Below are 17,988 nucleotides of genomic sequence, written 5' to 3'. Positions count from 1 at the left end.
TGCGTGAATCTTGGAATGGGACATCAGTTTTCAGTCTATTGTTTGAACAATGTGGCAGTGTACCTGGGCCTCAGTATTGGAGATGCTGCCCTCTGAGACAGCAAGTCATGTTATCCATTCCATCAGCATTTCTTAGATTTCCAGATATCAAAACAAGAACATTTTTTTCAACCACTGATTAATTCAAGATATTTGAGCTTTGGTCACTTGCCAGTCCTTGTCCTTGCATCAACGTTCACAAGGCCACCTCGTTCATTCTTTGCTCATTTACCCCACAAAATTAGTTTATTGTTGTTCTGTGCCAGTCCTTTCTTCAGCATTTGTGGGTGTTCATAGATTAACTGACCTTGGTAAAATTATCCCATGTGTGTCGGATAGTGCTAGTGTATGGGTGATCACGGACTTGGTGCGCTGAGGGGCCTGTTTCTGTGCAGTATCTTGCAGTTACAAACCCTGCCACTCACCAACACACTAATTCCCACGTATTGTGAATGTTTGCCTTGCTTGCTCGAGAACAAAATAATTAAATTTAAGCACAGACTATTACAATGCAGATTAAAAGGATGCTTTAAAAACCCACCAGGAAGGTGGGATCAGTCAGGCTGAAGGTTTGTAAAGCAGCAGAATGGCCTGCTTGTGCAGTGTGGTGGTGGGTGGCAGTAGTGTAGACCACAGGACGATGGATCCTGCCCTCATCAGTAAAAGTTAATCTGATCGGCCCTGCTGTCTCCCACTGCCTGCAGGAGACTGACCCCATCCCAGCCTCAGCCCCCCATTCCCAGCCTCAGCCCCTCACTCCCACCCCCCATCCCCACCCCCACTCTCAGCCTCACCCCGACCTCTCCACACCCAGCCCAACCCTCACCCCCCACTCTCAGCCTCACTCCCACCTCCCCACACCCAGCCCTCACCCCCCACTCTCAGCCCAACCCTCACCCCACTCCCAGCCCAACCCTCACCCCCCACTCCCAGCCAAACCCTCACTCAGCCTCACCCCCCACCTCCCAGCCCAACACCCACCTCACCCCTCCACTCCCAACCCCCACCACACACACAGATACACACACACACACAGACCCCACCACACATTCAGGAGAGGTCATGAAGACACAAACATTAATTGGTCAAATCTTTATTGAAAGCCAATGGGCAGAAGGGAGGTGAAGCTGCAGCAGGTGGCCACCGACAGATGGGAAATGATGGGCAGCTGAAGTAGCAGCTGTGCTGCCCGCCGCCCGCTCCACCACCCTGTCAAACATCCTTTAACAATAAATACCGGGGAGTGTGGGCTGGGGGGGTGGGGTGCCCTGGTCCTCCTGGGTCACACGGGTCCCTGCTAGTTTTACGCAGCGTCCCCTTCACCACCTTGGTTGCTGTCCTTCTTGCTCTTGTGGCCGGACACAATGTCGTCAATGCGCAGCAACAGGATGGCAGTCTGTGGTCAGACAGAGGCAGAGTGAGGCAGAGGCAGGGTGAGGCAGAGGCAGGGTGAGGAGACAGGGACAGGGTGAGGAGACAGGGGTAGGGTGAGGAGACAGGGGCAGGGTCAGACAGGGGCAGGGTGTGGAGACAGGGGCAGGGTGTGGAGACAAGGGCAGGGTGTGGAGACGGGCAGGGTGTGGAGACAGGGGCAGGGTGTGGAGACAGGGGCAGGGTGAGGAGACGGGCAGGGTGTGGAGACAGGGGCAGGGTGTGGAGACGGGCAGGGTGTGGAGACAGGGGCAGGGTGTGGAGACAGGGGCAGGGTGTGGAGACAGGGGCAGGGTGTGGAGACAGGGGCAGGGTGTGGAGACAGGGGCAGGGTGAGGAGACAGGGGCAGGGTGTGGAGACGGGCAGGGTGTGGAGACAGGGGCAGGGTGTGGAGACAGGGGCAGGGTGAGGAGACAGGGGCAGAGTGTGGAGACAAGGGCAGGGTGTGGAGACAAGGGCAGGGTCAGACGGGGGCAGGGTGTGGAGACAAGGGCAGGGTGTGGAGACAGGGGCAGGGTGAGGAGACAGGGGCAGAGTGTGGAGACGGGCAGGGTGAGGAGACAAGGGCAGGGTGTGGAGACAGGGGCAGGGTGAGGAGTCGGGGTCAAGGTCAGACGGGGGCAGGGTGAGGAGACAAGGGCAGGGTGTGGAGACAGGGGCAGGGTGTGGAGACAAGGGCAGGGTGAGGAGACAGGGGCAGGGTGTGGAGACAGGGGCAGGGTGTGGAGACAGGGGCAGGGTGTGGAGACAGGGGCAGGGTCAGACAGGGGCAGGGTGTGGAGACAGGGGCAGGGTGTGGAGACAGGGGCAGGGTCAGACAGGGGCAGGGTGTGGAGACAGGGGCAGGGTGTGGAGACAGGGGCAGGGTCAGACAGGGGCAGGGTGTGGAGACAGGGGCAGGGTGTGGAGACAGGGGCAGGGTGTGGAGACAGGGGCAGGGTGTGGAGACAGGGGCAAGGTGTGGAGACAGGGGCAGGGTGTGGAGACAGGGGCAGGGTGTGGAGACAGGGGCAGGGTCAGACAGGGGCAGGGTGTGGAGACAGGGGCAGGGTGTGGAGACAAGGGCAGGGTGAGGAGACAGGGGCAGGGTGTGGAGACAGGGGCAGGGTGAGGAGACAGGGGCAGGGTGTGGAGACAGGGGCAGGGTCAGACAGGGGCAGGGTGTGGAGACAGGGGCAGGGTGTGGAGACAGGGGCAGGGTGTGGAGACAGGGGCAGGGTCAGACAGGGGCAGGGTGTGGAGACAGGGGCAGGGTGTGGAGACAGGGGCAGGGTCAGACAGGGGCAGGGTGTGGAGACAGGGGCAGGGTGTGGAGACAGGGGCAGGGTGTGGAGACAGGGGCAGGGTGTGGAGACAGGGGCAGGGTGTGGAGACAGGGGCAGGGTGAGGAGACAGGGGCAGGGTGTGGAGACAGGGGCAGGGTGAGGAGACAGGGGCAGGGTGTGGAGACAGGGGCAGGGTGAGGAGACAGGGACAGGGTGTGGAGACAGGGGCAGGGTGAGGAGACAGGGGCAGGGTGAGGAGACAGGGGCAGGGTGTGGAGACAGGGGCAGGGTGTGGAGACAGGGGCAGGGTCAGACAGGGGCAGGGTGTGGAGACAGGGGCAGGGTGTGGAGACAGGGGCAGGGTGAGGAGACAGGGACAGGGTGTGGAGACAGGGGCAGGGTGTGGAGACAGGGGCAGGGTGAGGAGACAGGGGCAGGGTGAGGAGACAGGGGCAGGGTGTGGAGACAGGGGCAGGGTGTGGAGACAGGGACAGGGGGTGGAGACAGGGGCAGGGTGTGGAGACAGGGACAGGGTGTGGAGACAGGGGCAGGGTGTGGAGACAGGGGCAGGGTCAGACAGGGGCAGGGTGTGGAGACAGGGGCAGGGTCAGACAGGGGCAGGGTGTGGAGACAGGGGCAGGGTGTGGAGACAGGGGCAGGGTGTGGAGACAGGGGCAGGGTGAGGAGACAGGGGCAGGGTGTGGAGACGGGCAGGGTGAGGAGACAGGGGCAGGGTGAGGAGACAGGGACAGGGTGTGGAGACAGGGGCAGGGTGTGGAGACAGGGGCAGGGTCAGACAGGGGCAGGGTGTGGAGACAGGGGCAGGGTCAGACAGGGGCAGGGTGTGGAGACAGGGGCAGGGTGTGGAGACAGGGGCAGGGTGAGGAGACAGGGGCAGGGTGTGGAGACGGGCAGGGTGAGGAGACAAGGGCAGGGTGTGGAGACAGGGGCAGGGTCAGACAGGGGCAGGGTGTGGAGACAGGGGCAGGGTGTGGAGACAGGGGCAGGGTCAGACAGGGGCAGGGTGTGGAGACAGGGGCAGGGTGTGGAGACAGGGGCAGGGTCAGACAGGGGCAGGGTGTGGAGACAGGGGCAGGGTGTGGAGACAGGGGCAGGGTGTGGAGACAGGGGCAGGGTGTGGAGACAGGGGCAGGGTCAGACAGGGGCAGGGTGTGGAGACAGGGGCAGGGTGTGGAGACAGGGGCAGGGTGTGGAGACAGGGGCAGGGTGTGGAGACAGGGGCAGGGTGTGGAGACAGGGGCAGGGTGTGGAGACAGGGGCAGGGTGTGGAGACAGGGGCAGGGTGTGGAGACAGGGGCAGGGTCAGACAGGGGCAGGGTGTGGAGACAGGGGCAGGGTGTGGAGACAGGGGCAGGGTGTGGAGACAGGGGCAGGGTGAGGAGACAGGGGCAGGGTGAGGAGACAGGGGCAGGGTGAGGAGACAGGGGCAGGGTGTGGAGACAGGGGCAGGGTGAGGAGACAGGGGCAGGGTGAGGAGACAGGGGCAGGGTCAGACAGGGGCAGGGTGTGGAGACAGGGGCAGGGTGTGGAGACAGGGGCAGGGTGAGGAGACAGGGGCAGGGTGTGGAGACAGGGGCAGGGTGTGGAGACAGGGGCAGGGTGAGGAGACAGGGGCAGGGTGTGGAGACAGGGGCAGGGTGTGGAGACAGGGGCAGGGTGTGGAGACAGGGGCAGGGTCAGACAGGGGCAGGGTGTGGAGACAGGGGCAGGGTGTGGAGACAGGGGCAGGGTGAGGAGACAGGGGCAGGGTGTGGAGACAGGGACAGGGTCAGACAGGGGCAGGGTGTGGAGACAGGGGCAGGGTGTGGAGACAGGGGCAGGGTGAGGAGACAGGGGCAGGGTGAGGAGACAGGGGCAGGGTGTGGAGACAGGGTCACACTGGCCCAGGCTGGGGATCTCCCACCCACAGCTGGCTGACACCAGGGGCCCGGTACCTCAGCTCATCATCGCAGCACCAGATGTCACCATCTTGCCTTGCAACTATGAATGTGCCATTAGTGCTTCCCTGACAGCCCAGCTCTGTTGCTGGGCACCCACCCCCAGCCAACGACTCTACATCTGCCACTTGCCCAGCCCTACTGCTGGACACTCCCTCCACCCATCTGGCATTAGTGCCGCCCTTACGACCCAGCCGTGTTGTCAGGCACCACCCACCAAACCACTTTATGAATATGCCTTTAGCGCCTCACCTCCACCGAGGTTTTGAACGTCTGTGACTTGACCGTCAGCGGCTCCCAGATGCCGAGTTCCTTCATGTCAGCCAGGGCCCCGGTCTCTCCGTTCACTCCCCATGTCTGGCAACCTTCCTGCGTGTGCTTAGCCTGTAACATGGCATCAAACCGTCAACACAGTGCCAGAGACAGACATGTATGGTGTGGGCACTGGAAACAGTGTGGGCACCAGGAAGGAACGGTGTGGGCACTGGGAAGGAACGGCATGGGCACCAGGAAGGAACAGCGCAGGCACTGGGAACAGTGTGGGTACCGGGAAGGAACGGTGTGGGCACCGGGAACGGTGTGGCACTGGGAAGGAATGGTGTGGGTACCGGGAAGGAACGGTGTGGGCACTGGGAAGGAACGGTGTGGGCACTGGGAAGGAACGGTGTGGGCACTGGGAAGGAATGGTGTGGGTACCGGGAAGGAACGATGTGGGCACTGGGAAGGAACGGTGTGGGCACCGGGAACGGCGTGGGCACAGGGAAGGAACGGCGTGGGCACAGGGAAGGAACGGTGTGGCACTGGGAACAGCATGGGCACTGGGAACGGTGTGGGCACCGGGAAGGAACGGTGTGGCACTGGGAAGGAACGGCGTGGGCACAGGGAAGGAACGGTGTGGGCACCGGGAAGGAACGGCAGACACAGAAAGGGTATTATTCCTGGTAGTGGAACAGTTTACGGGCAAGTCGGGTCATCGTGTGTAGTCATGTGCGGTGCGGCAGAGTCTGAGCGGAGAGAAGGAGTGAGCGTTAGAACGAGTGAACTGAACAGGCAGAGACTGCACTGAGATCAGTCACGGGCTGTATGGACAATGCCATTGGAGCCTTACCCTAAGCGAGGTGAGCAGGCGGATGGTGCTGGCTCCACAGTTCTGGATGAGAGTTCTGGGAATGACCTCCAGGGCGTTAGCCACTGCACGGTAAGGCCACTGCTCCACACCAGTCATGGTCTTAGACTTCTCGATCAGCGTGTGTGCCACAGCCATCTCCACAGCCCCACCACCGGGCACCAGGCGAGGGTCCAGCAGCACATTACGGGTCACTTGCATCGCGTCCTGCAGGTTCCGCTCCACCTCCTGCAACCACATCCATCACTGACCGACTGACCAACACCAGCCCCAACCCACCCCCAGCGGGTTCCCCACTGCCCACCGCGCAATGTAACCAGTGTCCCAGGGCCTTCACTTCCTCCCCCTCCCACAACTCCAGCGTGCACCCCCCCACCCTTATCCACCACCCCCCACCCTCATCCACCTCCCCCCACCCACCCTCATCCACCTCCCCCACCCTCATCCACCACCCCCCACCCCCATCCACCTCCCCCCACCCCCATCCATCAGTGTCCAACTCAGATCCCTCAAGCCCAACTCACTCTATTGTTAACCACAGGGACAACGCCAAGCACTTGCTTACCGCCAGGATCTCCTTGCTGGCTCCACGCAGGAGAATGGTACAAGCTTTGGGGTCCTTGCATTCGGTGACAAAGGCAAAATATTCATCGCCAATCTTCTTGACCTCAAACTGCCCGGCTCTGGTTCCAATATCCTCCTCAGTCAGCTCGTCAGTCCGGCTAACCACTCGTGCACCGCATGCCCTGCACCACAAACAGCACCACTGTCAGATAGCAACAGCACCCACTAAACCTGGGGACCTGTCAAATAGCAACAGCACCCACTGACCCTGGGGCCCAGTGCCCCACTGTCGGATAGCAACAGCACCCACTAATTCTGAGGACCAGCACCCAGTGACGAACATAATGTCTGGACAAGAACCAAAACCTGGACCCAGACTGTGATCCAAACATGCAGCTTGCTCACACGGGCGGTTGTGGTAAGAGAAGGATTTGTGGGAGAGCTGGTTAAGCATAGCAGAAAGATGAGGAAAGGCAGGTGGGTCATGTGATCAGCCGTGATCATATTGAATGGTGGTGCAGGCTCGAAGGGCCGAATGGCCTACTCCTGCACCTAATTTCTATGTGATTGGAGCAGAATTAGGCCATTCAGCCCATCAAGTCCACTCCGCTATTCAATCATGGCTGACCAATGACTACCTCCTCACCCCATTCTCCTGCCTTCTCTCCATAACCCCCGACACCCGTATTAATCAAGAATCCATCTATCTCTGTGTTTAAAATGGGATGTTTTCTTCCTGTACTAGATGTGAAATATCAAATTCTCATCTCACTTTTAACCCAAGACCAGCACACACTAGCTACCTGTGTTTAATTGTCCTTAAGATACACCTGCAGATAACTCAGGTTAGGGCAACATCACAAAGGCAAGTAGTGCACACTGCTGTGGGTGTGTGAATGAAAGCAGGCGCGGGCGGTCTCACAGTACCTGGCAATGCGGTTACTGTCACTCTTCCTGATGCGACGGATTGCAGTGATGTTTGCCTTCATGAGGAAATGAATGGCTAGGTCTGAAAGGCAAAAGGAGACCAAAGCTGAAGGTGTGTTGGTGGGCCCTACAATATTATTTCCCCATCAAAGAGCCCCAAATCTGAGCCTTTCCCTTGTGGGAGACCCAAATAGTGATGAATTATTGCACCGTGCCCAGTCACCGTAACATAATAGACATTTGAACAGGTACATGATAGGAAAGGTTCAGATATGGGCCACACGCGGTCAAGTGTGTCCAGTGTTACTTGATGGGCCAGACTCGGGTATATATATACCTGTCACTTGCGTGTATCAGCTTCACTCACCGACACGTGGTCAATATGCGGATATCACTTGGGGGTTTGCTAAACCTCAAGCAGCTGGACTATTTAAAACAGTCCCACCAAAAAGTGTTCTGCAGTAGTAGGCTGCGCACAGTAATGGAGTGGTCATACACACTGTACACAGTAATTTATTTAGCGAATGCAAAGTCCTTTAGCCAAGCAGTTGCCTCTTGATCTGCTGTATGAAGGGTGACAAGTCCTCCTTTGAGTCTTTGTTGAGGGCATGCTTCAATGAGGTGTTGCATTGTTTGCTGCTCTCCACAAGCACACCATGGGGTTTGACTGCTGCCCCATTTGTGAAGGCTGGCCAAGCAGGGGCCATGTCCAGTCCTGAATCTATTCAGCGTCGTCCACTGCTTCCTTGGGTGATTGGTGCCAGGGACCGGTAGGGTGGGGTCTGACACCAGATGTTTATTTGGGACGTCCTTGGACTCCCATTCCCTTTTCCAAGCTGATTGGATGGTGAAATCAGCTGGTGGTGGGTTCTTCCAAATTGGTCGTCTAGATGGAAGTCGAGCAGTGGGTGGGTTGAAGATGTCCATGTGAATTGGCAGATGAGGGGAGTTTTTGGTCTTTTGGAGCATCCTTTGAGTGAGGACTACTCGCCGGATGTGTGGAGGGGCTATGTTGGATAGGACAGGGAGCCAGGGGAGTGGTGTTGAGCGGATTGTTCCTGTGATGATCCTCATTGTTGAGTTCAATTGGGTATCCACATGGTGTGTGTGGGATGACCTGGACCAAACAGGGGCACAATATTCGGCTGAAGAAAATGCAAGGGCTAGTGCTGAAATGCGCAGTGTGGGGGCTGCTGCCCCCCACTTTGAGCCAGCAAGCTTACTGAGGAGATTGTTTCTGGACTTCACCTTAGCTGCTGTTCTTTTAAGATGTTCCTTGAAGGATAGGGTCCTGTCAAGGGTCACTCCGAGGTAATGGAGTGGTCATACACACTAATCATAGTAATGGAGTGGTCATACACAATGTACACAGTAATGGAGTGGTCATACACACTGTACACAGTAATGGAGTGGTCATACACACTAATCATAGTAATGGAGTGGTCATACACACTGTACACAGTAATGGAGTGGTCATACACACTGTACACAGTAATGGAGTGGTCATACACACTGTACACGGCATTGGGGGTTCAGTATTGATGTGGATAGAGAACTGGCTGGCAAACAGGAAGCAAAGAGTAGGAGTAAACGGGTCCTTTTCACAATGGCAGGCAGTGACTAGTGGGGTACCACAAGGCTCAGTGCTGGGACCCCAGCTATTTACAATATATATTAATGATCTGGATGAGGGAATTGAAGGCAATATCTCCAAGTTTGCGGATGACGCTAAGCTGGAGGGCAGTGTTAGCTGTGAGGAGGATGCTAGGAGACTGCAAGGTGACTTGGATAGGCTGGGTGAGTGGGCAAATGTTTGGCAGATGCAGTATAATGTGGATAAATGTGAGGTTATCCATTTTGGTGGCAAAAACAGGAAAGCAGACTATTATTTAAATGGTGGCCGACTAGGAAAAGGGGAGATGCAGCGAGACCTGGGTGTCATGGTACACCAGTCATTGAAAGTAGGCATGCAGGTGCAGCAGGCAGTGAAGAAAGCGAATGGTATGTTAGCTTTCATAGCAAAAGGATTTGAGTATAGGAGCAGGGAGGTTCTACTGCAGTTGTACAGGGTCTTGGTGAGACCACACCTGGAGTATTGCGTACAGTTTTGGTCTCCAAATCTGAGGAAGGACATTATTGCCATAGAGGGAGTGCAGAGAAGGTTCACCAGACTGATTCCTGGGATGTCAGGACTGTCTTATGAAGAAAGACTGGATAGACTTGGTTTATACTCTCTAGAATTTAGGAGATTGAGAGGGGATCTTATAGAAACTTACAAAATTCTTAAGGGGTTGGACAGGCTAGATGCAGGAAGATTGCTCCCGATGTTGGGGAAGTCCAGGACAAGGGGTCACAGCTTAAGGATAAGGTGGAAATCCTTTAAAACCAAGATGAGAACTTTTTTCACACAGAGAGTGGTGAATCTCTGGAACTCTCTGCCACAGAGGGTAGTCGAGGCCAGTTCATTGGCTATATTTAAGAGGGAGTTAGATGTGGCCCTTGTGGCTAAAGGGATCAGAGTGTATGGAGAGAAGGCAGGTACGGGATACTGAGTTGGATGATCAGCCATGATCATATTGAATGGCGGTGCAGGCTCGAAGGGCCGAATGGCCTACTCCTGCACCTAATTTCTATGTTTACACAGTAACGGAGTGGTCATACACACTGCTCATAGTAATGGAGTGGTCATACACACTGTACACAGTAATGGAGTGGTCAGACACACTGCTCATAGTAATGGAGTGGTCATACATACTGTACACAGTAATGGAGTGGTCATACACACTGCACATAGTAATGGAGTGGTCATACACACTGTACACAGTAATGGAGTGGTCATACACACTGCACATAGTAATGGAGTGGTCATACACACAACCAGTTAGGACGACACCTCACTGACTCGCTGTCTTCCACAACAAGGCCACCCGTCCTGAGCTGGGGCAAGTGCGGTCGGTCAGCTCTCGGCACTGGGCTGGACTCTGATCCCTACACCGGGACTCTAGTATATCCACACACTAGTACAGCTACTTTTTACACAGACGTTGGGCTGAGCATGTTGTACTAAGGAAGTGGGGATGTCTCCACCACAAGATTAGACACCACTATGTGCTGTGCACTCTACCTGAGATGCCCTTCTCAGTGAAGAGGAGATCAGGTTTCAGACGGATGATATCCTCACAGATTTGCTGAATATAATTTTCCTCCATCTGCAGGATGTGAGTGAAGTCCTCCTCACGAGTGATCTCAATATCAGTCTGGAACAGAAGATCAGAGATAGGGTCAACAACATTCCAAACAACAAACGCCCTCACACAACTGAGGTACGGAGAGAAGGAGATGGAGAGGGCAGATGCAGAGACATGGGGAATATTGTGTAACACACGCAGGTGACCAGCTCCACCTCCACTAGTCAACGTGATCCATCTCCCCCCCCCCCCCTCCGTCCCTCTAACATCTAGAAACCCTTGGCCTTGGTTTGAAGGTGCCCATTGATGCCTCTCCAGGACGGACAACAGCAGAGGTTAACATGCTCACTGTGGGCCGTTGTCATAAACGTCCCACCCCTTGACCATCACACCTGGTCCTAGACCCTATCCAGATATGACATGCATTCAACAATTGATCAGCTCATAGAAACAAGGTCACCCCTCACTCTTTTAAACTACTGATGATTATTGCAGGTGCTTGGAGAATTGGTTGGGGCAGTGGGAGATAATATGCTCCCATACAATGAAATACCGGCAGTCACAGATTATTGAAGAAAGATAGGGTGGACTAAAGTGGTCAACACAGCCCGTGGATAGTTCAGAAAATCAACGCTCAGTTCCACACGCAATCCTTGACCACAGGTATGGGGAGGGCAGAGACTAATTTTTGAAAGAGAAAGTGCTGGAGGAACTCAGCAGGTCAGGCAGCATCTGTGGAGGGAATGGACAGACAATATTTTCGGAGATCAATTTGACACAAAACATAATTTGCCCATTACCCTCCACGGATGCTGCCCGGCTCACTGAGTTCTCCAGCACTTTGTATCTGTCTTTGGTATAAACCAGCACCTGTAGTTCCTTTCTGCACACTTGCTTTGTCTTGTACACCCTACTGGAAGATTCTGACATAGTTCCTCAGCCCAGCCAGGGCTCCACAGATGGAGAGAGGGACAGACAGTTGGTACCTGGCTCTCTCCCTTCTTGTACTCCAGGGAGCAGTCCAGCAGCAAGATGCGGGGACTCTTGATGTGTCGGCGCATGCGAGAATGCGTGACATCCTTATTCAGCATCACTCCCCGCAGCACGCACGAGTCATGGATGAAGCCGCCAGGAACCTGTTAACAGGGAATAAACGTCACTGCCAGCTTCTGGACAAACCAACCGAGCAAATACAAAAGCTAACCCAATGTCCAGATGGGAACAAAGTTTGCACCGACCGTTCCCATCGGTACAGAACAAAGAAATATTGGAAATGTTACAGCGAAATCTAATCCATCACCTAGACTCCCCATTTAGATTGTGTTCCCATTGACCTTGGTTTGGAAGAGATTCGCTGATGGAGTACCCAGGCCTCTGGGTAGAGAATTCCAAAGACAACATGCACCTGTTCAGGTGTAACGTGGACATTTGAGGAGGTGACAAGAGGGCAGAAAGGCTACAAGCCGGAAACCACAGGCAGAGGAAGCACACACACCCACCTTCTCAATTTTGGCATACTTCTTAATGTCAATTTCCTTGCGGCCATTTTCATCCAACTCAACAGTCTTCACCGCATCGAGGGCGATGTTGCAAGCCAGGTCAAGCTGCAAGTTATTCACCTTGGTGTTGATGGCACTGTTGATAATCTTCAGCATCAGATCCCGGTTATTGATGTCAACAGGGGTGCTAGAAAGAAAGAGAAACACCTTAAGTGCCCGTGGCAACTGATCTCCTAGCAACTGGATTGTGTTCAACTGAACATAAAGCAGTTAATCTTCAGAGACGTGCAGTAAAACACCAAGGACAAAGCAACAACATTTAAATTCCTTGACACAATGGAACAAGGTGTTGAATGCAGCACAGCCAGAAAGGGTCACCTGAAGCTTTACCTGTATATTGGAGCAGTTGCAAAAGACCCGACATTAGTTAAAGCAGAAGCAAGTAGCCTGGTGCTTTGGCCGATTGTTGTAGTTCAGACATTTATTGGTTGTAAAGTATTTTGTGAAAGGCTCCAGCTGATTGCAAGTTTTTAATTCCACAGCATGTGGCTGAAATAAAGTTAGTCACACTGCATGGAAACAAGACCTTCGACCCAACTAACGACAAATTGCCTGCGTTAGTTAGTCCCACCTGCCCGCAGTTGACCCATTTTTCTGTCCATGTACCTGCCCAAATATAGTTTAAATGTTATTGTACCTGCTTTCACTACATCCTTGGGCAGCTTATTGCACACTCTCATCACCCTCTGTGTGAAGGGTTGCTCCTTAGGTTACCTTTAAATCTTTCCCCTCTCACCATAAACCTAGTTTTAGACTGCCATACCCTGGGACTAACATCTCCATGCCCCTCATGATTTTACGTAGTCTTTCTCCATAACCAAGTACCTGAGTTCCTCCAACGTGGTGATCATGTCGTCCAGTGCCTGGTGATAAGCTCCAATGATGACCGAGGGGTGCATCTGCTGCTCCAGGTACTGCTCAGCTACCGACAGCATCTCTCCAGCTGCAAGAAAGCACAACATGCAGTTACTCAACTATAAACACACTATCCCACTACACGAGAAGGCTCCTCGTCCTGTAACTGGATCATGACCACATGAGGTTATGCACACAGTGAATGAAAGAACACTTTGCCTTACGAGGGCCAGACGGCTGTAGTTGTGACCAGGGTCACACCACACCCTTACCTCAAGGCCTGTATCATAGTTCCTGGCCAGCACTCCGAGCCCAACGACACCCCTCACACCACTGAAAGCAAGCCTAATCACTGAGCCAATGGATGGGCGATGGATCGCCACTGATCAGCCTCCATCCCTGGCCACCACTATCGCAGCCGGTACAACCCACACAACATGAACAAAGACGATTAGTGCAGAGTGTGTTCTACGTACCGAGGATGATGACGGAGGTGGTCCCATCGCCAACCTCTTCATCCTGGGTGCGGCTAATCTCAATCATGGACTTGGCTGCTGGATGTTGCACCTGGATCTGAGAGATTGTACAGAATCGTCAGTCCCAACCTGGAGATGAACCAACAGACTGGGGAGATGGACACGGATGAACCAGGAGTGGGGAGAGGCTGGGGGTGATGAACCAGGAGTTGGGAGACTGGGGGGTGATGAACCAGGAGTGGGGAGAGACTGGGGGATGAACCAGGAGACTGGGGAGATGATGCTGTCAGAACAATACATCGGGGAGGAAGGCTGAGGTCTAATGAGATCTCTTGCACCAGGCACAGCTCTGGGAAGTGCGATGCTTTTGGGAAATCGCCACTCCCTATCAGCTGCCACAGGCTGCTGCACATTGTGAAACCACACCGTCCAGGGGGAAATGTCAGGGCTGAGTAGGCACCACTGGACTGGCAGCCATCGTCATACAGCACAGAAACAGGCCCTTCAGCCAACCCATCCATGCCAACACAGATGGGATTGTCAGTCAACCTCTGGCCCACGTCCTACCAGGGAAGTTACATTCAAGTAAATTAACTGGGAATTTTAACCTGCGAGCTTAGCTCTGTCTGACTCTAACTCCAGTGCGGTGTGGAGCTTCCACAGGGGTGAGACACGCAAGTAGAGGTTAATTGCCCCCATTTTATGGTTGGAATCTGAAGGAGGTTGATGGGAATTGGGGGGAGGGAGGAAATTGGTGGTTATAGGGTAGCAAGGAGTCAGCGGGCCGAAGGGCCCTCTTCCATGCCGTAAAAGTGACTGGTGTTGCAAATCAGTTCATCGAGCACAACTTGAAGCCACAGCCATTCCATGCTCCAGCACAATAACATTAAGTAGCAAAGGCATTTGGGATTCAAGATTCATTGGTGTCAGTAGGTGAAACCTATCCAGGTTGTGGTGAGAGCTGGAGGCAGGCACGGATGATTCACCAATAGGACCTACCTCTCGCAGAATGGCATTGCCATCGTTTGTCATAACGATGCCACCCATAGGATCCAGCAACATCTGGGGAAACAGACATTACATTAGACGGTTTTCCAACTCTGCAAGACATCGCAACTGGCAGCATGTTCCAATGTGGGTAATTCCATTACAATTTAACTAGCCCATTTCTTTAGTAAACAAGCACTACACTCATTTCTGACTCGACATTAAAAGAGGGCAAAACGAGTGCATATCTTACCTTCATCATAGCTCTTGGTCCCAGGCATGTTCGAATAACGTCTGCAATAGACTGAAAAACACAAGGAACCAAGATGACACAGAATACAGATAATCGCAGATTGAGTAACCCATTGATCAGCCCAGTCTATGCCCATGTACAACCTCACACCTGTTACTAATCCCTTGCCATTCCTCCTCAAACAGGCCTGGGAACGCAGGACATCATATCCAAGCCTGGACAACCCATTGATTTGGGAAGTGCAACTAGTGGAGCAGCATCCTTACATTCGCAAGCTCGATCCTGATCTCCAGTTTTGCCTGTGCGGAGTTTGCATGTTCTCTCCGTGGCTGCACAAGTTTTGCCTGGGTTGACGGTTTCATACATATCCCAAAGACAGTGCAGGCTGACAGGTTAACTGGCCATTGTAAGTCATCTTGATTGTGTAGGGGACGGGTTGTGTCTGGGCGTAGTGGGAATGTGGGGAGAATGGGATGGTGTAGAATTACTGAATATGGATGGTCAGCATTGTCTCGATGGGCAGAAGGGCCCGGTTCTGTGTTCTATCTCTCTCTCTAAGACAGATACTTGAAGAAAAGTGACAGCTCCCTCACCCAGTCTAAAGAATACACCCCCCCCCCCCCCCACAGGTGTTAACACCCAACTCGCCTACTGAGGTGTCATTTTGCCCATTCCACCCATGGGGAGTGGAACTACACACATGGATGTTAAACCTAATGGATCTACACCCAGCCCAAGCCTAGTTAAATGGAACTATATCTGTGGTGCCCTCAGTGGCAGAGCAACTGTATCCATACCACCCTTGAGTGCCAGATCCGACTGTACCTACATCACATACCACCCTTGGGTGCCAGATCCCACTGTATCTATACCACAGACCACCCTTGGGTGCCAGATCCCACTCTCTACCACAAACCACCCTTGGGTGCCAGATCCCACTGTATCTATACCACAGACCACCCTTGGGTGCCAGATCCCACTGTATTTACAAAAGGTAAATCACGTCTGACGAATCTTATAGAATTTTTCGAGGATGTAACTAGTAGTGTGGATAGGGGAGAACCAGTGGATGTGGTGTATCTGGACTTCCAGAAGGCTTTCGACAAGGTCCCACATAAGAGATTAGTATACAAACTTAAAGCACACGGCATTGGGGGTTCAGTATTGATGTGGATAGAGAACTGGCTGGCAAACAGGAAGCAAAGAGTAGGAGTAAACGGGTCCTTTTCACAATGGCAGGCAGTGACTAGTGGGGTACCGCAAGGCTCAGTGCTGGGACCCCAGCTATTTACAATATATATTAATGATCTGGATGAGGGAATTGAAGGCAATATCTCCAAGTTTGCGGATGACACTAAGCTGGGGGGCAGTGTTAGCTGTGAGGAGGATGCTAGGAGACTGCAAGGTGACTTGGATAGGCTGGGTGAGTGGGCAAATGTTTGGCAGATGCAGTATAATGTGGATAAATGTGAGGTTATCCATTTTGGTGGCAAAAACAGAAAAGCAGACTATTATCTAAATGGTGGCCGACTAGGAAAAGGGGAGATGCAGCGAGACCTGGGTGTCATGGTACACCATTCATTGAAAGTGGGCATGCAGGTGCAGCAGGCAGTGAAGAAAGCGAATGGAATGTTAGCTTTCATAGCAAAAGGATTTGAGTATAGGAGCAGGGAGGTTCTACTGCAGTTGTACAGGGTCTTGGTGAGACCACACCTGGAGTATTGCGTACAGTTTTGGTCTCCAAATCTGAGGAAGGACATTATTGCCATAGAGGGAGTGCAGAGAAGGTTCACCAGACTGATTCCTGGGATGTCAGGACTGTCTTATGAAGAAAGACTGGATAGACTTGGTTTATACTCTCTAGAATTTAGGAGATTGAGAGGGGATCTTATAGAAACTTACAAAATTCTTAAGGGGTTGGACAGGCTAGATGCAGGAAGATTGTTCCCGATGTTGGGGAAGTCCAGGACAAGGAGTCACAGCTTAAGGATAAAGGGGAAATCCTTTAAAACCGAGATGAGAAGAACTTTTTTCACACAGTGGTGAATCTCTGGAACTCTCTGCCACAGAGGGTAGTCGAGGCCAGTTCATTGGCTATATTTAAGAGGGAGTTAGATGTGGCCCTTGTGGCTAAGGGGGTCAGAGGGTATGGAGAGAAGGCAGGTACGGGATACTGAGTTGGATGATCAGCCATGATCATATTGATTGGCGGTGCAGGCTCGAAGGGCCGAATGGCCTACTCCTGCACCTAATTTCTATGTTTCTATGTATCTACACCACAACCACCCTTGGGTGCCAGATTCGACCCCCAGCCCCACCCACCCCTCACCTTGGCCGCGCTGATGTTGCCTTGCTGCACTCTGCGGCCCGATTCACGCTTCACGTTCTGACCTGTGGGAGAGACACGGACAGCGGGTGAGACAACAGACCCAGGACCGAGGGGAGACCGCGCCGCTCGGGCCCAGGCGGGAGGGGGAGGCCGCTGCATCCGGCCGGCAGCGCCGCGGGCCCCGACACTCACTCAACACAATGACCCTGCCTCCCCCCCCGGCACCGGGTCCAACCCCACCCCAGGCCCCGGTCTCGTCCCGTTTCATCCCCACCCCCGTCCCGGTTTCATCCCCAGGCCCCGGTTTCATCCCCACCCCCGACCCATCCCCGTCCCATCCCCAGGCCCCGGTTTCATCCCCAGGCCCCGGTCTCGGTCCCGTCCCGTTTCATCACCACCCCCGGCCACGGGCCCATCCCCGTCCCATCCCTAGGCCCCGGTCCCATCCCCATGCCCCGGTTTCATCCCCAGGCCCCGGGTCCAACCCCATCCCCAGGCCCCGGTTTCAACCCCAGGCCCCGGTCTCATCCCCAGTCCCGGTCTCATCCCCAGGCCCCGGTCCCATCCCCAGGCCCCGGTTTCATCCCCAGGCCCCGGTCGGCGACACTCACTCAACACAACCACTTGTCTACCCAACATGGCGGCCACTGCCTTGTGCTGGAACCTTCTTCGGCGCCGCGCTCCCCACCACGCTGCCGCCTGACGGACACCCGGCTCCGCCAATCGTCGCCCGCCGCAGCGCCGGCCCGGCCAATCGGGAGCGCGGGTCCGTGGTGACGCGTGGGGGGGGGGCGGGACGAGGGCTGGACTGGCCAATGAGGAAGCAGAACGGTGCCGACGGCGGGGCTGGGGCCGGGGGCGGGGCTGGCTCCGGGGGCGGGGCTGGGGCCGGGGACGGGGCTGGCGCCGGGGCCGGGGGCGGGGCTGGCGCCAGGGGCGCGGCTGGCGCCGGGGCCGGGGGCGGGGCTGGCGCCGGGGCCGGGGGCGGGGCTGGCGCCGGGGGCGCGGCTGGCGAGCATTTTCGGTGGAC

General features: G+C 54.9%; 1 protein-coding gene and 1 long non-coding RNA gene across 2 annotated transcripts; both read right to left on the bottom strand.

The window, feature by feature from the left end:
- Window positions 1-1,116: 1,116 nt before the first annotated feature.
- Window positions 1,117-17,691, bottom strand: cct3 (chaperonin containing TCP1 subunit 3). Its single transcript, XM_033015927.1, has 14 exons — window positions 17,570-17,691; window positions 16,959-17,020; window positions 14,630-14,680; window positions 14,389-14,451; window positions 13,390-13,486; window positions 12,884-13,001; window positions 11,999-12,185; window positions 11,486-11,635; window positions 10,436-10,568; window positions 7,312-7,393; window positions 6,386-6,566; window positions 5,803-6,048; window positions 4,947-5,078; window positions 1,117-1,435 (listed from the first exon to the last, which is right to left on the bottom strand). The coding sequence occupies exons 1-14, from the start codon at window positions 17,595-17,597 to the stop codon at window positions 1,343-1,345; spliced, it is 1,623 nt and encodes a 540-aa protein (XP_032871818.1). The 5' UTR covers window positions 17,598-17,691; the 3' UTR covers window positions 1,117-1,342.
- On the bottom strand, window positions 10,057-10,440 carry LOC116968933. The gene is made up of 2 exons (XR_004410556.1): window positions 10,330-10,440; window positions 10,057-10,204 (listed from the first exon to the last, which is right to left on the bottom strand). It is a non-coding gene; the product is annotated as an uncharacterized LOC116968933 (long non-coding RNA).
- Window positions 17,692-17,988: the final 297 nt, after the last annotated feature.

The sequence above is a fragment of the Amblyraja radiata genome, chromosome 47 (genome assembly GCF_010909765.2).
Source record: "Amblyraja radiata isolate CabotCenter1 chromosome 47, sAmbRad1.1.pri, whole genome shotgun sequence".
NCBI classification, from domain to species: Eukaryota; Metazoa; Chordata; class Chondrichthyes; order Rajiformes; family Rajidae; genus Amblyraja; species Amblyraja radiata.
The sequence above is the reverse complement of the archived record's forward strand: the minus strand, read 5'-3'. Positions and strand labels throughout refer to the sequence as shown.